Source organism: Atta cephalotes, assembly GCF_000143395.1.
Source record: "Atta cephalotes unplaced genomic scaffold scaffold00001, whole genome shotgun sequence".
NCBI lineage: Eukaryota > Metazoa > Arthropoda > Insecta > Hymenoptera > Formicidae > Atta > Atta cephalotes.
The window spans coordinates 1,521,783-1,539,620 of record NW_012130065.1 but is presented as its reverse complement, the minus strand read 5'-3'; the positions used below and the strand labels follow the sequence as shown (position 1 = coordinate 1,539,620).

Below are 17,838 nucleotides of genomic sequence, written 5' to 3'. Positions count from 1 at the left end.
TTATATAACATATATTTTTTCTTTTTGAACAATTATTGAACTTTTAAATATGCAATTTCATCGAAAACTCACAATACAAAAGCATTATTTAAAATCTTTATTTTTAAAAATACATCACAATGAGCTACTTAACGTGCTTATTCCGTTTAATATTTGTTTGGATTTTACTTACTTTTTTCGAAAAATTGTAATTAAATCTATATCCATGTTTTCTAATAAAATACAAATCATAATGTAAAATACTATATACTATATAAGTATATGTTCCCAACTATGAATAAAAATTGGAAAACAGTTAATATGTTGTAGGGATGCGGATATTCGGAAAATATCTGCTATTTGGTATTATTCGGCACTTTTTTACTATTCGACCGAACAGCCGGATATCATTAGTATCTGGTTGAAATTATCATGTTGATTTTTTTCTTATACAAATGTTTTAGAAATAAGTATGCATATTTATAATGCTAATATCTCATACATTGTTGCAAAATTACAATCTTTTTCCCTGTAGGCCTTTTTTTGTTTTTGTTTTTTTTTAGAAGACACTTTCTCGGAATCCAGTCGGATATCCGACTCGAAGAAATGTTATATTCTGTCCGGATATCCGGTATCCAGTAATTTTTTATACGCATTCCTAATATGTTGTTAATAATAGTGATTTTAATTAAGGAATGTAGAAATATCCCAAATGATTGTTTAGGTAAAAAAAATTAAGTGACTACTTCCGAATTAAGGCACGCCCTTTAGATCACTTTTGGATGGATCATCTTCGTGCCTGGTCGATATGCTAATTAGAAAGTTGGGCGCGAGAAGCGGTTGAAACGAGAACTCAGACGATGGTCCCATGGGATATTAAAATGTTATTTTAGAAGCCGACTTTCTCGTCGACCTTCTCGTGCGGGATGTCTTCAATCAGTACGCTGTCTGTTGGGACAAGTTTAACCCGATCGGATGGCTTGGGTCTCATCAAAATGAATGGCAGCTCGGCCGTTAACTCGCCGCCCAGAGCGCCCAGATAAAGCTTGACCTTGATGGCGTAGGATACGATGATGCCGAAAGTGTCGCGCACATCCGGCGAGGTAAGCAGAGTGCTGGACGCGAGGTCGCTCTCATCCCGTTTCATTACGCCATCGAGGGCGATGCCGCGACGATGCTTATTGCTCGTCAAGGAAGGCTTCAGGTAAAGCACCTTTTGTAGAGTCGAACCGGGATTGATTGGGCAACCGTCCTGTGTCTCAATCGCTTCTATTACCGTTCGGAATTGACCGTTCTGAAAAATCACTACGTCGATGCCCTGCTGTACCAGCGCCTTGATCTTCTTCACTATCTTGTTGCTGTTGTTACGCACGCACACATTGATAGCGATCGTCTCGCCGTGATTGTAGAGCTGCTTGTCCAGAGTAACCTCGAGCTCGAGCTCGCCCGGACTCAGCAGGAAGTCCTTGCGCACCACCGTGCACGGCTGACGACCCTGCTTCGTGGGCGCGTATTGGATCTTGCGGATGCCCATCAAGACGGTGCTACGCTTGTGGGTCACATCGGTCTCCGTATCGCCACAGTATACCTTTATGTAGTAACTTACGCCACACGGCTCGCCGGTCTCGTCGGGTCCAGGTTGAAGAGTCACGCTAGACGGCGCGCTCTGCGGGAATGTGAAGGTAAAGGGAATCGCATTCGAATCCAGTTTCTTCAACAACCTATTCCAGAAAGACATATTCAGATTCTTATGTTTTATCTACAGTTGACAAATTAATTAGGTTTCGCTTGTTGAAATTAAGTTTCGCTTGTTGAAAGCGTTAAAATAATAACTTCATTACTCATTAATATACGAAAATTTTTTAGAATAATGTAAAAGGAAAACAATAAAGAAATATAACAAATCAAAATTAAAAATCAATTTTGAAATATTAGATGATTTTAAACATTGTTAAATATTGATTAATTCTCACTTAATTTTTAGTACATTATAATGAACACATTCCAGCAATAAATTCCATCATACAGTAACATTATAATGCTTTAACAAATGCAATAACATAATTATAACAATGTGCTATATAGATTTACTACTGTACTGTATTTTATGTCTGTGAGTATAAATATTATTAATAAATATTTCTTACCTGTCTTGCAGCTTGGTAGGATTGGATTCGGGCTTCTTAATTTGTGGAAAAATCTGCTCTGACGCCAGGAAGAGATCCTTTTGGAAATTGAGACCCATCATTTCATCTTCTTCGCGTCCGTAGCGAAAGCTGCACAATAGCTGGCACCATACTTTCCTGTTGCTATCCACATATTCCGGACTGATTAGGACTACACCGTCAATCGGTTCGGTACCCGACAGGTAGTCGATGAAGTCGCGTTTACCCAGGTAAACAGCGAGCTTACCGTTGGGTGAACATTTTTTGTAGACCTTGAAATTCGCCACCATAGTAGAAATGTCTTTGTCTCTTCGGTTCAAACAAAATGAATAGATCGTCGAGCAACGGTTGGAGACTTATATACCAGGAATATACGGTGACGTATGATAAACTTTTAGGACTTCCTAAGGCGTTTAACAGAATGGATGAGACGTTTGGATCGCACTCGCGACGCTTTTTTGCGTTTCTGAGATATTTGCATGAATTATTTTGTAATCTCTGGTGAAAATAAAGATTGAACTGTAAGTCAAATGTTACAAAGAGAGAATGACAAAAACGTAAATGGAGCTTTTAGAAGGCGAAAATTGAGACAATGAAATGTAAAAGAAGAATAAACATCTCTTTTATTTCGTTATCTCAATTTTCATTTTCAAAAAGCGCTTTTGTTCTATTTTGTTACAATCGATACTCTTCGATTTTTATTTTCACTGAAGATGTTCGCTAATTTCTTTGCAAATAAATTTTGAAAACATTATCATATTGAGAGAGAGAGAGAGAGAGAGAGAGAGAGAGAGAACAAGATAATTTTATTAGCATGTGCATGTCTTTGCATAATATTGTTTAAGACTTCGATATCGCAACTTCGTGACTTTGACTTGCATGGTTGATCTATGAGTTTCTTGGGCTTCACTTCGACGTTGAAGGCTATCATATCTTAGGTAGTATATACATATATGTTCTCTTTCTCAAAACTTGTTTACAGAAATGAATTATCTGCTTAATTGAGATACACATTTTTTCTTGATTTTGTTTTAAAAAATAAAGAATGTTATTATTATATTTACAAAATTCAACTTACATATAAAATTCAAAATAAAATGCATCAAATGCAGTTTTCTTTATTTTCTGTTTTTATTAAAATAAATAATATACACAAAGATTAAAGAAAATTTATTAATTATATTGAACGAGAATTTTAATTTAATTTTTATTTTATTTTAAAAAAAAAGAAAATCTATTAATCATATTGTAAAAACAATATATAATATGAAATTTATATAATATAAAATTGAAAGATTTATTTTTATTAACACTTATTATTAGCAACTCTGCTTTTTTTTACAATATGTACTTTTTTTACAATATCTGTGATTGAGCGATTTTATTTTTTATAAATATAAAAAAATATAAAATTGAAATTCTGATTTCTTAGATTTTCTATAAATATCTTCCTACCTTTGTATATACATTCGCATATAAATTAATGTAGCCACACGAATAACACATTCACTTCAATTTTTTCAGTCTAGTATTAGAAAATAAAATTGAAGACCGTGGATGTGTTACCCACCGAGAAATCCATGTTAATTATGTAGTTCAACGTGCACATGGAGGGCATTGGAGGCGCCACTAAACAGATTTCACACTTCGCAAAACGTGGGCAAATGTGGGCATGTCCACTTGCAAGGCTCTCAAGGCTTTTCTTTATCTGGCAATTTGGCTTGAGAAAATTGAAAGCCATGTTTTACTGTGTTCCACGCAGCTCCGTGCGTTCTTCTAAAAATTTTCGGACACGGTAATATTTTGCTATCACGTGTGACAACAATTAATTCACAAGAATGTCAAAAAACTCGGATACTAACGTTGTTGCTGTAAGTTTATTACAAATGTGATCATCGTTTTGATATGTTTTATTTAAAAAATAATATACTCTTCTGCAGAAAAGTTTGTCATTATTATTATAATCTGATATATGTAAAGATGATCCTCTATGCTTCATCATGTCTTTATATCTTCTTTTAATTTGAGTTCAATAAGAAAAGATATTTTATTTTAAATTAAATTTGATATTTTAAATTGATATTTAAATTAAATTTTGTAAGATTAAAATTTTATAGAATTAAGAACTAATTTTATATATTATAGATGAAGTCAATGGCTCTAGCTATACCGCCAGATTCTCCAAAGAAACCTGTAAAATCAACCGCAGTAGTGAAATATTCTGCTGTTCAAACACCAGCGACATATGCACAATTACAGTGCAACACAGACTTGAACCTTCCACCCAGTAATTGGCTCAGTAGCTCGGCGGAAAGTTATGGTCTGCAAAATGTTTGGTCTCAGAGTACAGGATTTTCCAGCTTTCGCATGGCACACATGTTTCCCGATTGCGTCGGTGAAGTAGATGTGGTGTCAGATGCTGAAAATATAAAGAAATTACTCAAATTGCCTTACAATCATGATGTAATTTCGATGATGGTGCATCGTATCGAAAATACATTATTGCTAGATGATTTTGACATACATAAATATCTGCTGAGACAAGCAGAAAGCGATTGGGAATGGTTGAAAAAATTCTTCTACGAGCATATTTTTCAAAATCTCGGTGATAAGGAAAAACGTCTTTTTCATAAGGCATACAGCAGAAATAGTTTACAGCAAAGGAATTTGGTATCAAAATTTCTATATCATTCTATAGTGCTAGCAGATAAAAACAAAGAGAGCGAAAAACCTCAGTTACCTGTAAAAATATTAGAGCCATGTTTACCTGAACCTACACAAGAAGAGAAAGTACCTGATCCGAATTACAAACATAATTTTTCAAGAAATGTTGTATGGACATTTGAAAACATACAGATGCTTGTTGGAACAGACATGCCGATATTTGGCGGTCAAACACATCCATGCATAAGTCTACGACTAAGAGACATGACGAAACCTATAAGTGTCTTAACAGGAATAGACTATTGGTTAGATAATTTAATGTGTAATGTTCCAGAAGTAGTGATGTGTTATCATTTAAATGGTATCGTACAGAAATATGAACTAATAAAAACCGAAGATCTTCCAAATTTAGATAATTCAAAGTTTAGTCCTAAAGTGATTCGAGACGTTGCTCAGAATATTTTAAGTTTCCTAAAAAATAATGCGACAAAAGCTGGTCATACTTATTGGTTATTTAAAGGTAAGTTTTAAACTTGGTACATGGAAAGTGTAAATAAAAATTTTTACATTAGTTTAAAAATATTTCATTCACATGCAATGTTTTTTTTTTCAGGTAAGGATGATGATGTTGTAAAGTTATATGATTTAACATCATTGTGCAGTGATGTTTCAGAAGAGAAGGGACAAAATCCCTTTACTGTGCCTGTTGCAATGTTGTTATACAGAGTAGCTCGCAACATGAAATATTCTCCCGATTATCATCGCCATCAGGGTACGATTAGAATGCTGCTGAAAAATTGCGTTCAATTGCTACCTAAAGAGAAATATCCGCAAATTGTTACATCTGCGCATTTTATGCTTTCGGATTTGTACATACCATCGGATACAGATCCAGCCAGTCCAGGATTATCAGATCAAAGCGACGAAGAAGATGTTCATAGTGAATGTGGTGCGAGTCAAGAAAATGAAAAGGAAGAGGAAGAAGAAACTTGTGCGATTAAATCTTTGACCTTAGCCAACAGTAAATAAGCTTGATTTCAATTCTATTATTTTTAATTTTTTGTATAAAATTAATATTAATCTTCTTAATGTTATCGTTTTTGTAGTGAAAGAACAACGTGAGCAACCAAAGTACAAGGCACCTCCAATGTCTGGTACTGTAGAAGAGAGATGTCTATCTGGATTGGAACATGTTACGCACGGACTCGATTGTCTTCAATATTTTCCAACCGATGGTAACAACGATGAGGAGCAAAAAAAAACAGAAGAATATGAGAAAGAGAAAAGGAAATATGAGGAGATGCATCCTAACGTTGCGAAACCTTTCCAGGCGATTCCTATGCCTTACACCCCATTAAATCAGCAAAATAAGAATGCCACATTTGATAAAAGTTTGGAGAATCATAGTCTCGCATATAAAAAGAAAAACAAACAGAAAAAGAAGAGAAGTGAAAAGAACATTACGAAGGAAGTAGCAAACGTGAATGCTTTGTTGTGTAAACCAAAGACGGAAACATTGCCAACATGGCAAGCGCCAAAAAAGAGCGATAACATTTGTTGGAATGCTCATTTAAAAACATTATTATATGAAAAAGCATCTTTGATATTCGCTGTGCTCGCCGAGAATGAATACGTAAATAAAAATTACGGTGCCTCTTTAAGATATATGCTGGAAGTATTGTACTGCCAGAAAATACTGGAAATCTTCTGCGGTATAAGAAACGATAAATCGCTCAGCTATTTATTAGGTCGTGCGGGAGATTGTTGTTTTATGACAGTGCAAGATTGGTGCAACGTTGAGAAGCATAGGAAAGATTATGATACGAAGAATGAAGTGGAGGAAAAAATAGTTGAAGAACTGTTCAGTATGGAGGATCTGGATATGAGTAAGCACCGAAATGCACTAAATGAAAGTGATACATGAACGGTCATTATTAATGCGTATTTTATTACAGATGGTGCTGAATTATTACCAAAGGAATTAGGAAGTCTAGAATCTACATTGGTTTCATCGTACAAATGTTACGAGCAAGCTCTATCTCTGGAGCCGATGGATATGGACAAAAATAATTTATTGAGACGACTAGGAAATATCCATAATGAGTTGGGTGTTCTTTACATGAATCAAGCGGGATGTACGTGAACTTTATACTTCAATAGAAGATAACAAATTTACTTGTTTATTAATCAAGAAATAAATTGTTTATTAATTTGTTTATTAATTAAGAAATTATAAATTTTTATAGCTCGATATCAGCAAGAAAATCAAACAGATGATATATTGAATTTACCGGACGTAACTACGCTTTTAACGCGTTCCTTGACTCATTTGGAATCTGGAGTTAAAGCTTTCGAGACTGTCCATGACGAAGCGAATCTGGCGCTTTTGCACTCTAATACCGGTCGACTTATGCGACTCTGCGCACATATGCATGGCAAACAAAACACGCAGGAGCGTCATTTTTACAACAAGGCACTCGTGAGCTATCAAAAGGCGTTGCAGGTCTTGGGTGATAGGAAAACAAATCCGGCAATATGGGATACGGTCATGTGGGATTTCTCAACAACGTTGTACACGAAAGCCACGTTATTGCAGGATTATCCAACTGCTGAATATAAAGTACAGTAACTTAACTAATTAATATAACTAGTTAATCTTTACTGTTGCGTAAATAAGTTTTCTCGTCAACAATTTAATGATAAATTCAAAAATGCATTAAATTCTTTTTTAATTCTCTTATTGTAGAGTGAAGAGGAATTGGAGAGAGAAGTAGTAGATACTCTCCAGAAGGCACTCAAACATTGTGATATAGATACACCGGGACCACGTCAGCCGGTTTATCAATTCCGCGCTGCGACCATTCAACATCGATTGGCTTCGTTATACCATCGCGTGTACAGAGAAATTGAGTCGGATGCGGATAGTAGCAAGAAAAAGACAAGTTTGCAGTTGTGCAAATTGTATTACGATAAAGCAGCGAAGCTATTGCTCTCGTTAGAGCAGAGCACGGAATATTTGACGGTACAAATGGAAAGAGTTGCCCTGTCGGAATACCAAGCGCGTAGTACGTCTTTCTTTTTAGAAAGTTATCATTCTTTCCGTCGTTCAAATTTTTTTTTGCTATAACAGAATTTTTACATTTATTTTTTCAGATGGCACTACTTTTAATAGTAAGTTAAAAGCATACCAAAATGGTCTGGAGTTAATATTACATTGTATACCTATTATGAAAATGTTATGCGAACGACGTAATGCAACAAAACAAAAGACAATCGATAATAAAACAGAAGATAGTAATGCCGAACATGAAAAAGTGGTCGAAGAACAAAAGTTAATGGATGATGAGGAAAATCTCATAGTTCTGTTGGAACAGAGATTGCAGTTTCTTTTACGATCGTTAACCAAGCTATTTCTTAGTAAAAGTCCCGTGCACAATAAAAAAGAGTACGTTGCTCTAAATTTATTATATAATATTTCAAAGATTGTGAAAAATGAAATTCATGTTTTACTATTTCCATTTTTAATACATCTTGTTTTTAATGAAATTTCAGGCATGAAACACTCGCAAATCTGTACAAGCAATGTTACATCCGAACGTTACGACCAAACACAATGTCTGGATTTACTTTAGTACAACGTATGACACAGCTTTTACAAGAACTCGATCTTATGTTAAAGCAAACAGAATCTTAACCCTAGGTATATATTCTGAAGTTTCTGAGAATTTGAAAAAAATTAAAATTACGAAATTTTATTATTGGTAGAATTAGTAAGTAGGGAGGTCATATTTTTCGGTACTTATAAGTTTTAGATTATTATTGAGTGATAGACATATTTTTTATAGTTTATTTATGATCGATTAAAAAAACATTAATAACAATACAGTAATTTTCTCGAACATGATGAAAAGACTGACAAGAGGTTCTAGGATCTCTTTGTGATAACACAGATAATCTCGTATATGAAAAATAAGTGTATACCTAGGATTAATTGTATAATAAAAACCGTGTACAGTTAATAACTTAAGAAAATAAAATTAAGAAATATAAAAGTCTTGGGAAAAGTAAGCGTGTTTTTCTAATCTTTTAAAATTATACATATGTATAAAAAAGAAATAAAAAATAACACTTATTGTTATCAGATGTGATAAACTCTTGAAGACTGATCGATCCTTTTATCAGCTGTTAGGAAGTAGTTCTATCTTACATATAAATCCAATCAATATTTAAAGATTATGTGCTGGTTTTCTCTGTGTGCAGATCCAACCTTTGCAGTTCATTTTATCAGGGCGAGGAGCAACTTGATGAATACTGTATCACTCTGATGAAGTGGACTGCAAGATTTACGAAACGTTGGCATTCCAAGAATGGAGCTGGACACAGAGAAAATCCGCGAAACGCATAATCTTCTATATAGAAAGCATTCAACATGAAAACTTCAAGGATACTAATCAATATTTATAAAATTTTATAAAATCAAGGTGTGTATGGGCGTGGAATGGGAGTTAAGCTCGAACACAGGAGTATCGACCTCATTTGACTGCTCTCGCACATAATTATCCTAAATCCTTAATGAATTCATATTAGATTTTTCCTTAGCCTTCTCCCTCTTATCAAACCTAATTAACACTTAACTTTTGATGAACTTTTGATGAAGGTCTTACTTGATAAGTTAATAAGATATATTGGCGTAACATTTTAATTAAAAGACAAGATCAAAAGTTGAAGTCTAAAAGGCTATGGCACACACTTTTCGTAGTCATAAGACGAACCGTCATAAGAATCAGCCAATTAGAATTAAGAATTCAAAAAAATTCTCGACTGTGATTGGCTGTGATTCTTACTGTATATCTTATGGTAACTGTTATGGAAGATGTGTGTCATGATCTTTAATCTATTGCCTCAGCCATCAAGGCTTCGTATATATTCTTCCTATACGTATATGTGCCCTCGTATCTCCTTTCTCCGAAAAGATTGATGGCGATACGAGGGTTTAAATGAGTCTCGATATATAAGTTTCTGATATATATGAGCGAGGCTGCACTCGATTCGACTCGGTCGAGCAAAAACTCGATAAAAAACTCATTTATTAAGGAATCCGAGATGAACCGTTGTTGCGTAGCCGAGAACCACCCAGTCGAAGTCGAAGATTAAAAGCAGCATGTCTTGAAGCAAATCATTGCTGTGAACTCGATTGTGAGTATATCGGAAACTCTTCACGTCAACGAGAGCTTACTACAAGATTGCTTTCATTAAATATCAGATATATTGAAAAAGCTTTCTAAAGAAACATATATACATATCTCACAGAGATTTTGTATATTTTTCCATCGTGTACGTATTTTTGCATGTATACTTACTTTTGCATGTATACATATTTCTAATTCGAGAAATGTGCTTTAAAATATTGTATATTTATAAAATATATAATATTGAGCCAATATTTTTTTTTAATATTGGGCCAATATATTTTTTTGTTTGCGAGAGGAGAAAAATCTTTACAAAGCCTGCCATCCGGGATGCTCCTAAGGAGAGAACCTAACGGGATGAGAAGATGCCCAGAGACTAGTCCCCTAGATGCAGGATTCAATGGGTTTGCGTCCTCCCCATGGGGACACCATTGCTTACCTCGCTAAAAAATTCCCCCTTAATCAACATCATCGCAAGACTAGTTAATAGCGAATTCAGGACAAGTCCTAGGTATTTCAGAGCGAATTCCACGCGAACCACTGCGTCCTTCCCTTCCTCGAAGGGAAGCGGAACGTTGTCGTACATAAAAGCAATGGCTTTCGAACGACATCTTCAATCTGAGATCCCCTGTGGCCCTAACAAGCACTGCTAAGCTCACCACGCAATAGGACCTCCTCGAAAAAGGGATCCCTTGTGATCAAGAGGATGTCGTCAGCGTAGTACAAGCCCAGCAGTCCCAAACGTAAAATGAAATCGTAGCCTATGTTTCACAGAATCGACTCCAAAAACTGTGAAACGCTGCACATAACCGGAGATCTAACAAGCGCATCATGGCTAACATATATCAGAGATCTATCGGACAAATAATCCATAATGACCTGATATAGTTAGATACCTCTTTATCCGATAGAGTGGATGGCCAAGAGAGTTAAAGGCATTAGCGATGTTCAAAGATATCGCCACACCCCTATCCCGCACGCCGTTACCCACCCACTCCCTCAAATGCCAAATCGCGTCAATCGTTAAACGATTGCTACGGAACTCGAACTGGTTGTCGGAGATACTTTCGACGTTGTCCAGGTGTAGCGATGCAACCGTCTGCAAATCACCTTCTCAAACAACTTGCCCGACTCAATGAGTAAGCAAACCGGTCGGTAAGAGGAAAGTGTCAGATCCGGCTTGTTAGGCTTCTTGAGGAGAACCAGCCTCGCGACAATCGGAAGGGAAGCGATCCTCCCCAAAGAAAAACCGTAAAAGTGCGCATCCAAAAAGTAGCAAACATATGCGAAGTATTCCTGACCACTCTTCCAGTGATCCCATCCGGTTCAGGCGCTCTTCCAGGCGTAATTCTGGAACATGCCTCCACCATCTCAGACCCGGTAACAGCCAATTCATCCCTCCACACGGAAGGGGTCGGCTGATTATCTCCAATTGGAAGACGCGGGAATAATGCGCAAACAATATCCGAGATCATTCCAGGTGGGAAGGTCTCAACCAACAAGAAGCCCAAGGAGAATCTATTTAAGACAACTCTGTAGGGCATGCCCCATAGATCGGGTTTCTTTCCAAAAATTCACTCCAAAGATGAGCTTTCAAGCGCCAAATGACCCTCCTCAGACTCCTTCTAGCCTTCTTCAACAAAATCCAGAGCGCCCATTCAAGCTCCGGTCTTGTACATCTCCAGACGAGTAAGACGTCTATACCGATTACAGACGGCGCGCAGACCGAAGATCTCCTCATTCCATTACATCGAGGGTCTGCAAAAAGCAGATCCGAAAAGTAGGAACCCTCCTCGCGCACTTCTTCCTCTTCCTCTTTCTCTTACTGGACCGATCAACCATCTCCGTACAGAGCTTCCCCTTGTCCGGACCAGTGTCCAGCGGCCAGTCCCCTACTGCATCCTTTGTCTAAGAATCTCAGTCGTCACCTCTTCAGTCACTGTCAACGCAACAATGCGCCCTCTTTTATCCACGCGTTTGGGAACACGCTCGTCCACCAGACGCATCGACATTCCTTTAAGAGGTGGCCGATACGTCGGTGGGAGTTCCTCGCGCACGTCTCTCCTCCTTCAGCATAGCAGTAGGAGAATTCTTCCGCCGTGATCGGCGATTGCAATCCTCCGCATCAGAAAGCGGAACATCCCTAGTTCTTGGCATAATATTGGAAAACCAATGTATAGCCAATATTGAGCCAATATATAATGTAGAGATAAAATATAAAGCTAAATTAATGAAATAAAATAATTAATCGCATAAGGATCAATTTTGTTAAGATGCTGATTTTATTAGTATACTTATCTGTTCTGCGTTTTCCTTACCATTAAATTTTATAATTTTGCAATAATGATGGATTTAATATCGTTTCATTTCTTCATCAAGATCGATTGGTCGCGAATCTAAACAGATTCCTGTCAAGGACATCCGGTATATCCTACAAATGCACGTGCGGCATGCATATACGAGTAATATACTGCAAATTGTTGCGGACGGTAGGCAAAGGCAATCGCACCGGCGCGGCGGCGGCGCTTCGCTTGATTAATTTTAACGAAGGTAGGAACCAATCCATCGCGTGGACGACAGCAGCGGCGTCGACCGGTCGAAGATCGATGAACTACGAGCGGGTGTCCGTCTGGCCCGCTGAGATATAACAATTCCTACTGTCAGTCGCATCCCTCACGCTCGAATAGATTCGACGCCGGAAGAGGAGAGGACGGTATCACCGGAGCGTATGTCAAAGACAAAACAAAAGGAACAGACGGAAGAGGGTCGGTCGATCCGCTGTCTCCTTCCTGTTTTCATTCTCCGCCCGATCCTGATTTCGTATCCCCCATAGGAATCCCAGACCTTCCGCAGTGGCGGATTTGCCATGTAGCGACGATAACCCTCCGACTACAAATAGGTCTTTACAATCGTTGCGTATTTATAATTCTCCATTCGTTTTTCAGAGATTACAACTTCTGCTGTAATTGCTGACTCTGTCAGAAACATGCAATCATTGAAAAATAAACTTTTTGTTGCTTTACTCTTTTCATTAAATAAAACTCAGATAATAATTAAAAATTTGTATTATAAACAATGTGTGAATATTGAATTATTTTGAAGTAACAAAATATATTTTTGATGGTTTAATTTCACGAACTTTGAGTTAAATATATCTTTTGAAAAATATCATCAGGATTATGAGATCACGACAGCGCGATTTCAGTATTGATGTTACGCGACGTTGCGGTTAAATATCTGCCAAGCGAAGACGCGATTCACCTAAATCTACCATTTTTAATGGAACGTACTTGACAGGTGTCGCGGAAATGTGCGCTACGAAAAGTTCGGATATATCACGATTTATTAAAAGATAAACTATGATATGTAACGATTCGATCGATCATTTGTTGACATAATGTTATCGATTTTTTCATGAATGACGTTGGTCGTCGTAGTTTTTGTAGTTAAAAATTGTGAACATTAATTCTTGAAGAATTTTTTAAGATCTAAGGTAAATTTAAGAAAGATATGCGTACAAAATTGTAAAAAAATATAAGATTTATATCTTGGAAATATCATGTATTCTACAAATAGAATAATAATTAAGACTTTGGATTAATCATATAATTTTAAATAATATTTATTAAAAAAATAATGACGGTTGTATCAAATTATATCCAACTTGAATTATTTTTAATTTCATTTCTATGTATATTGCCACTGTTCTTATTTCATATGTTGCTAATTTAATTAAAACAATGGAATTAAACATTTTAACTGAAGAAAATGTATTAAATTTGACTTCAATTTAGTTTATTATTTACTAAGTGCATAGTAGTAATATGGACATTGTTTACTTTAAAATCTCCTAATTACAGAAATGGATTGATTTACATTTTGACACACATAGAGATTAAAAATAATAAAATATTTAACTCAAGGGATTAAGTTATTATTGCTCTTTTAATATCTAATAGTATATCCTCTTCAACAAATATCTTCGGTTTTATAAAAGAAGATTCCAAAGAAATTAAATTTTGCATACACATATATATCTTCGTGAAATGAGATTTTTATCATCTTTTTGCATCATTTTACATACCAACTGTTCTCGAAAGATTATTTGGGGGAATTCCTGTTTAATCGCGATGAATGAAGTTGCATTTTCAGTAAGAAGATTTTTTTTTATCTTTTCTTCAAAGTCCAAAGATTTTCGCGTAGGATATCATGTTACCTCGGTTAGTCCAGGGATGGATCCTCCCCATTTGTCCTGGAACGTCGCGTTCGTTATTTGTTCCATTTCCTGGGTCTGGAGGAAACCTCTCTTTTCGCCTTGTAGGAAGCCGTCGTCCGCAGCCGCCGCCGCAAATATTAATCCGCGAAGAAATTCGCTGCAGAGTGTGCCGACTCTGTCCTCTCTTCCTCATTCCTTCTTCCCTCGCCTCCTTCATCCCTTCGCTCGCGTGCGCGTTTATCCTCCTACCCTCTTTGGATTGAACGCACGCAATTTATGGCCCTGGTACCTTATCTTCTGCACGCTTTCGGATAAAACGGTAGACACAGTGGCGTAAACAGATGAGGGTGCACTAGGAACGCTCAGCATTTAATCCTCTTATCCGATTTACTTTTATTTTATGTTTAAAATGGATGTGGATGGCCCGCAACGTTCTTATAGATGCCACAATTTTTTTAATTTTCCTTCTTTGATAAGTATTATATTTCATTTTATATAAAAAAAATTTTTTTTAATTTAATTTAAAATTAAAACGCAATTAATTTAATTTAAATATTCCAAATGTATATATAGAGAAAATCACAGCGAAATTAATTTTTTCAAATAAGAACAATATAAATTTTAATCAAAATTTTTAAAATACTATTTATATTATGTTAATTGAGAATTTCAAGAATCCATTATTTCTTATAAATGCCTACTTGACGTCGTCAGCGGTCAAAGTCCGCATTCAATAAAATTCTATGACATTCCTGATGATGCGAAATGACGTACCCCAAAGAAATGATGGAATAGAATAGAAAGTTTCCGCCGACGAGCAGAATTGCTGTGAATGAGACATGGAATTTCGTGGAGAGTCTCAAATTCACATTCCTTATTTCTTATCCGGCACAATCGTTAGTATCTTATCTATTATATCTTATCTATTCATATCAATTAGGTTCTTCGACGGCGGTGCCCCTCTGTCGCATTCCAATGGCCCTTTCATCGTCGCCTTTGCCCATTCCCTCGAGACCCCCTTTCATCTCGTTATTGCCCTTCGACCTTCGGCTCCTTGGTTATCGGTCGCTTCCGGCCGATTGGTTTTTCTAAGAGAGAATATTTTTGGTCAGTCTGGCGTTTCAGGCTGGTGCGATTGGCACGCGACCATCCCCGTGTGATAGCATTTACGGCGGTTCTCCTCAACGTAGGCCACTTCTTACGATCGTCTTCTCGTCTCTGACTCGATGTTCGATGATTTGAGAAACCATGAAATATGGAATTTGAAGAAGGTTTTTTGCAGACTTTTAAATTATTAATTTAAATTTCTTCATTTTAGCACCTTGCATTGTTCTATCGATAGTCGAATTAATTTAATTTATCTGAGGTTAATATTATATAATAAATAATACTAGTTCGATGTTGAAATTTATGTGCGTGTACAATTCAAATTATAATAATCTTAATTGAAAAGCACTACATCGATAATTAAATAAATAATAATAATGTAATGTAGCGTAGACAAACATTATTTTTATCCTTATATATTTCTATATTTTTTTACGATAATGATATTTTATACATATATTTAATCATATCGTTATCTTGTCGATGACAAAAGTAAACTACTAGTATTAATTGCTTTATGGAGAATTGAAGAATAATCAAGTATTAAATGATCAATACAATAAACATTTCTCTGACAATTTTTATCTGTCTCTCTCGCAAATAATCGTCATTTCAAACACGTGTCCTCGATGATGGATTACAAACGTAACATCGACAATATTCCGCACATACGTACGTTCGCCGCTAAGTTTGGAAAGTATCAGAATAGTACCTGGGGATGAATTATGGCCGCGACTAGACCGGATTATTCTATTACAGCCGGCCGGCGAAGACAAACGCGCTGTAAGGCGGCCAAGAGGTGCTTGTAATGTGCTGTAACATGCGGATTTTAAACAGCACGTTCACTCCGCGAACACGTGCGGTTACGTCGACTTGGCGCGACATGGCCGGCAATCTCCTTGCAATTCCGGGGGTGCTGCATCCACCTACCCACCCACTACTCTACTGGTGCACACCGAGGTGCACACCATGAAATATTGGCTGGTGAACTGCGCGAAAACGGCGAAGGAGAAAGGACAGGGCGGTCGACAGAGGAGGAAAAGGGAGGCAAAAGTTTCACGTGCGTGTTGGAAATTTGAATAAACATACGGTACGTGCCCAGTTTAAAAACGGCCTCGTTTTGCGAAAGAGGAACGGGGGACCAAATTACGCGCGCCCTGGCAAGCTCTTTCGCGAACGCGTCTGCGTCACTTAATATCTCCATGATTCCGACATCTCGAGTATCCTGCGAACAATCTCGTCGCGAAAGGTGAATTTACGTATCCAGGGAGAATAAGAAAGTCAAAATAATGTCATACTGACTGAATCATGACAAAAAAAAATAACATAAATTGAACAATCGATCAAAGAAAAAAAGAATAACATCAAAATGACATTATTTTAATATTCTGTTCTCTTTGGGAAGCGTATATATTATATTTGGTGAATATTTGGAAAAATAAAATTCATACTTCATAATCGAAAGCCAAAAATAACTCTTTGGGACTTGTATTTCTCTATTCGATTAGATATAATAATAATTGTTTCTCAAGCTTTGACATTAAACATTCTGATGATCGTACCTCGGAGTGAGATATGATTTATTTGAAATTAGCTGAAGATTAAGTTCCAATTGAAATTGGATTAGCTCTCGATAGTTTCGTAAGGATGAGATTATTTCGGTCTAGGATGAAGATTGCATTCGTGCTGAAAATCGGATTAAAGTTATACATTGGAAAGTACGAAGAGCGAGCAGTTGAGCGCAACAAGTAACCGGACGATATACTCATCCGCGAGCTTGTGTTACATTGTGAAAAAAAAATGCCAGACGTATTTATCGTTCGGTAGAAATGCCTTTTGATTTATATGACATACGTCAAACGGAGCGCGAAATTTTCCAGTCTCGTTCTCCGTGCGCGTTTTACGAAGATTTACCCACTGCATGCCCCGACAGACGGGACGATAAGTTCTTCTACACCAGCTTCGTTTCTCAGACGTGACAATGACGAATAACGCCCGCGAAAATCGCACCTTGCGAGATATTAAGTAAACGCGTGATGCAAGGCCCATTGTACGTCGCATGGAAGTATCGCAAGTAACATGTTTTCACCGTTTCTTATAGCCGTATACGAAACGAGCGACGTAATTTATCATTAATAAATTTATATTGGACTCACTTTATTATTAAACGGCATGTATCTTTCTCACTTGGACATCGAAAAAAGACGTATGCATTAATAATCTTAAGTATTGTCTTAAAGATGCTAATACTGCCTCTGATTAGCTTATAACATCTTAAGACTATATTTAAGACAGTCTTAAATATAAGAATCGACTATAAATACCGATCATAGAGTATATTAAGCTGCATTAGAGTATATCAAGACATTATTTGAAACGGTTTTAAAATAAGAATTGAGAAAGATATGAATATATTGGCTATTGGCTTATTGCACATTCATATGTCATTATTTATTTCTCATCATTTATTTATTTTGTTATTTTCTGCGTTTCGTTTCATTCTTCCGATATAAGACGT

At 36.4% G+C, this 17,838-nt stretch overlaps 2 protein-coding genes across 2 annotated transcripts; one reads left to right on the top strand and one right to left on the bottom strand.

Annotated features, from left to right (window-relative positions):
- Positions 1–542: 542 nt before the first annotated feature.
- Positions 543–2,434, bottom strand: LOC105627912 (phosrestin-2). The gene is made up of 2 exons (XM_012198564.1): positions 2,127–2,434; positions 543–1,700 (listed from the first exon to the last, which is right to left on the bottom strand). The coding sequence occupies exons 1-2, from the start codon at positions 2,432–2,434 to the stop codon at positions 869–871; spliced, it is 1,140 nt and encodes a 379-aa protein (XP_012053954.1). The 3' UTR covers positions 543–868.
- A 1,548-nt stretch (positions 2,435–3,982) lies between these two features.
- LOC105627807 (erythroid differentiation-related factor 1) lies at positions 3,983–8,502 on the top strand. The gene is made up of 9 exons (XM_012209121.1): positions 3,983–4,015; positions 4,290–5,328; positions 5,422–5,829; positions 5,915–6,694; positions 6,764–6,943; positions 7,055–7,428; positions 7,555–7,873; positions 7,962–8,253; positions 8,361–8,502. The coding sequence occupies exons 1-9, from the start codon at positions 3,983–3,985 to the stop codon at positions 8,500–8,502; spliced, it is 3,567 nt and encodes a 1,188-aa protein (XP_012064511.1).
- The last annotated feature ends 9,336 nt before the right edge of the window (positions 8,503–17,838 follow it).

Coding starts and splice junctions, on each gene's coding strand:
- LOC105627912 (XM_012198564.1), bottom strand. CDS start 2,434: ATGGTGGCGAATTTCAAGGTCTACAAAAAATGTTCACCCAACGGTAAG. Junction 1,701..2,126: donor CCTACCAAGCTGCAAGACAG/GTAAGAAATATT, acceptor TTTCTGGAATAG/GTTGTTGAAGAAACTGGATT.
- LOC105627807 (XM_012209121.1), top strand. CDS start 3,983: ATGTCAAAAAACTCGGATACTAACGTTGTTGCT. Junction 5,329..5,421: donor TACTTATTGGTTATTTAAAG/GTAAGTTTTAAA, acceptor TTTTTTTTTCAG/GTAAGGATGATGATGTTGTA. Junction 7,874..7,961: donor GTCGGAATACCAAGCGCGTA/GTACGTCTTTCT, acceptor TTATTTTTTCAG/ATGGCACTACTTTTAATAGT.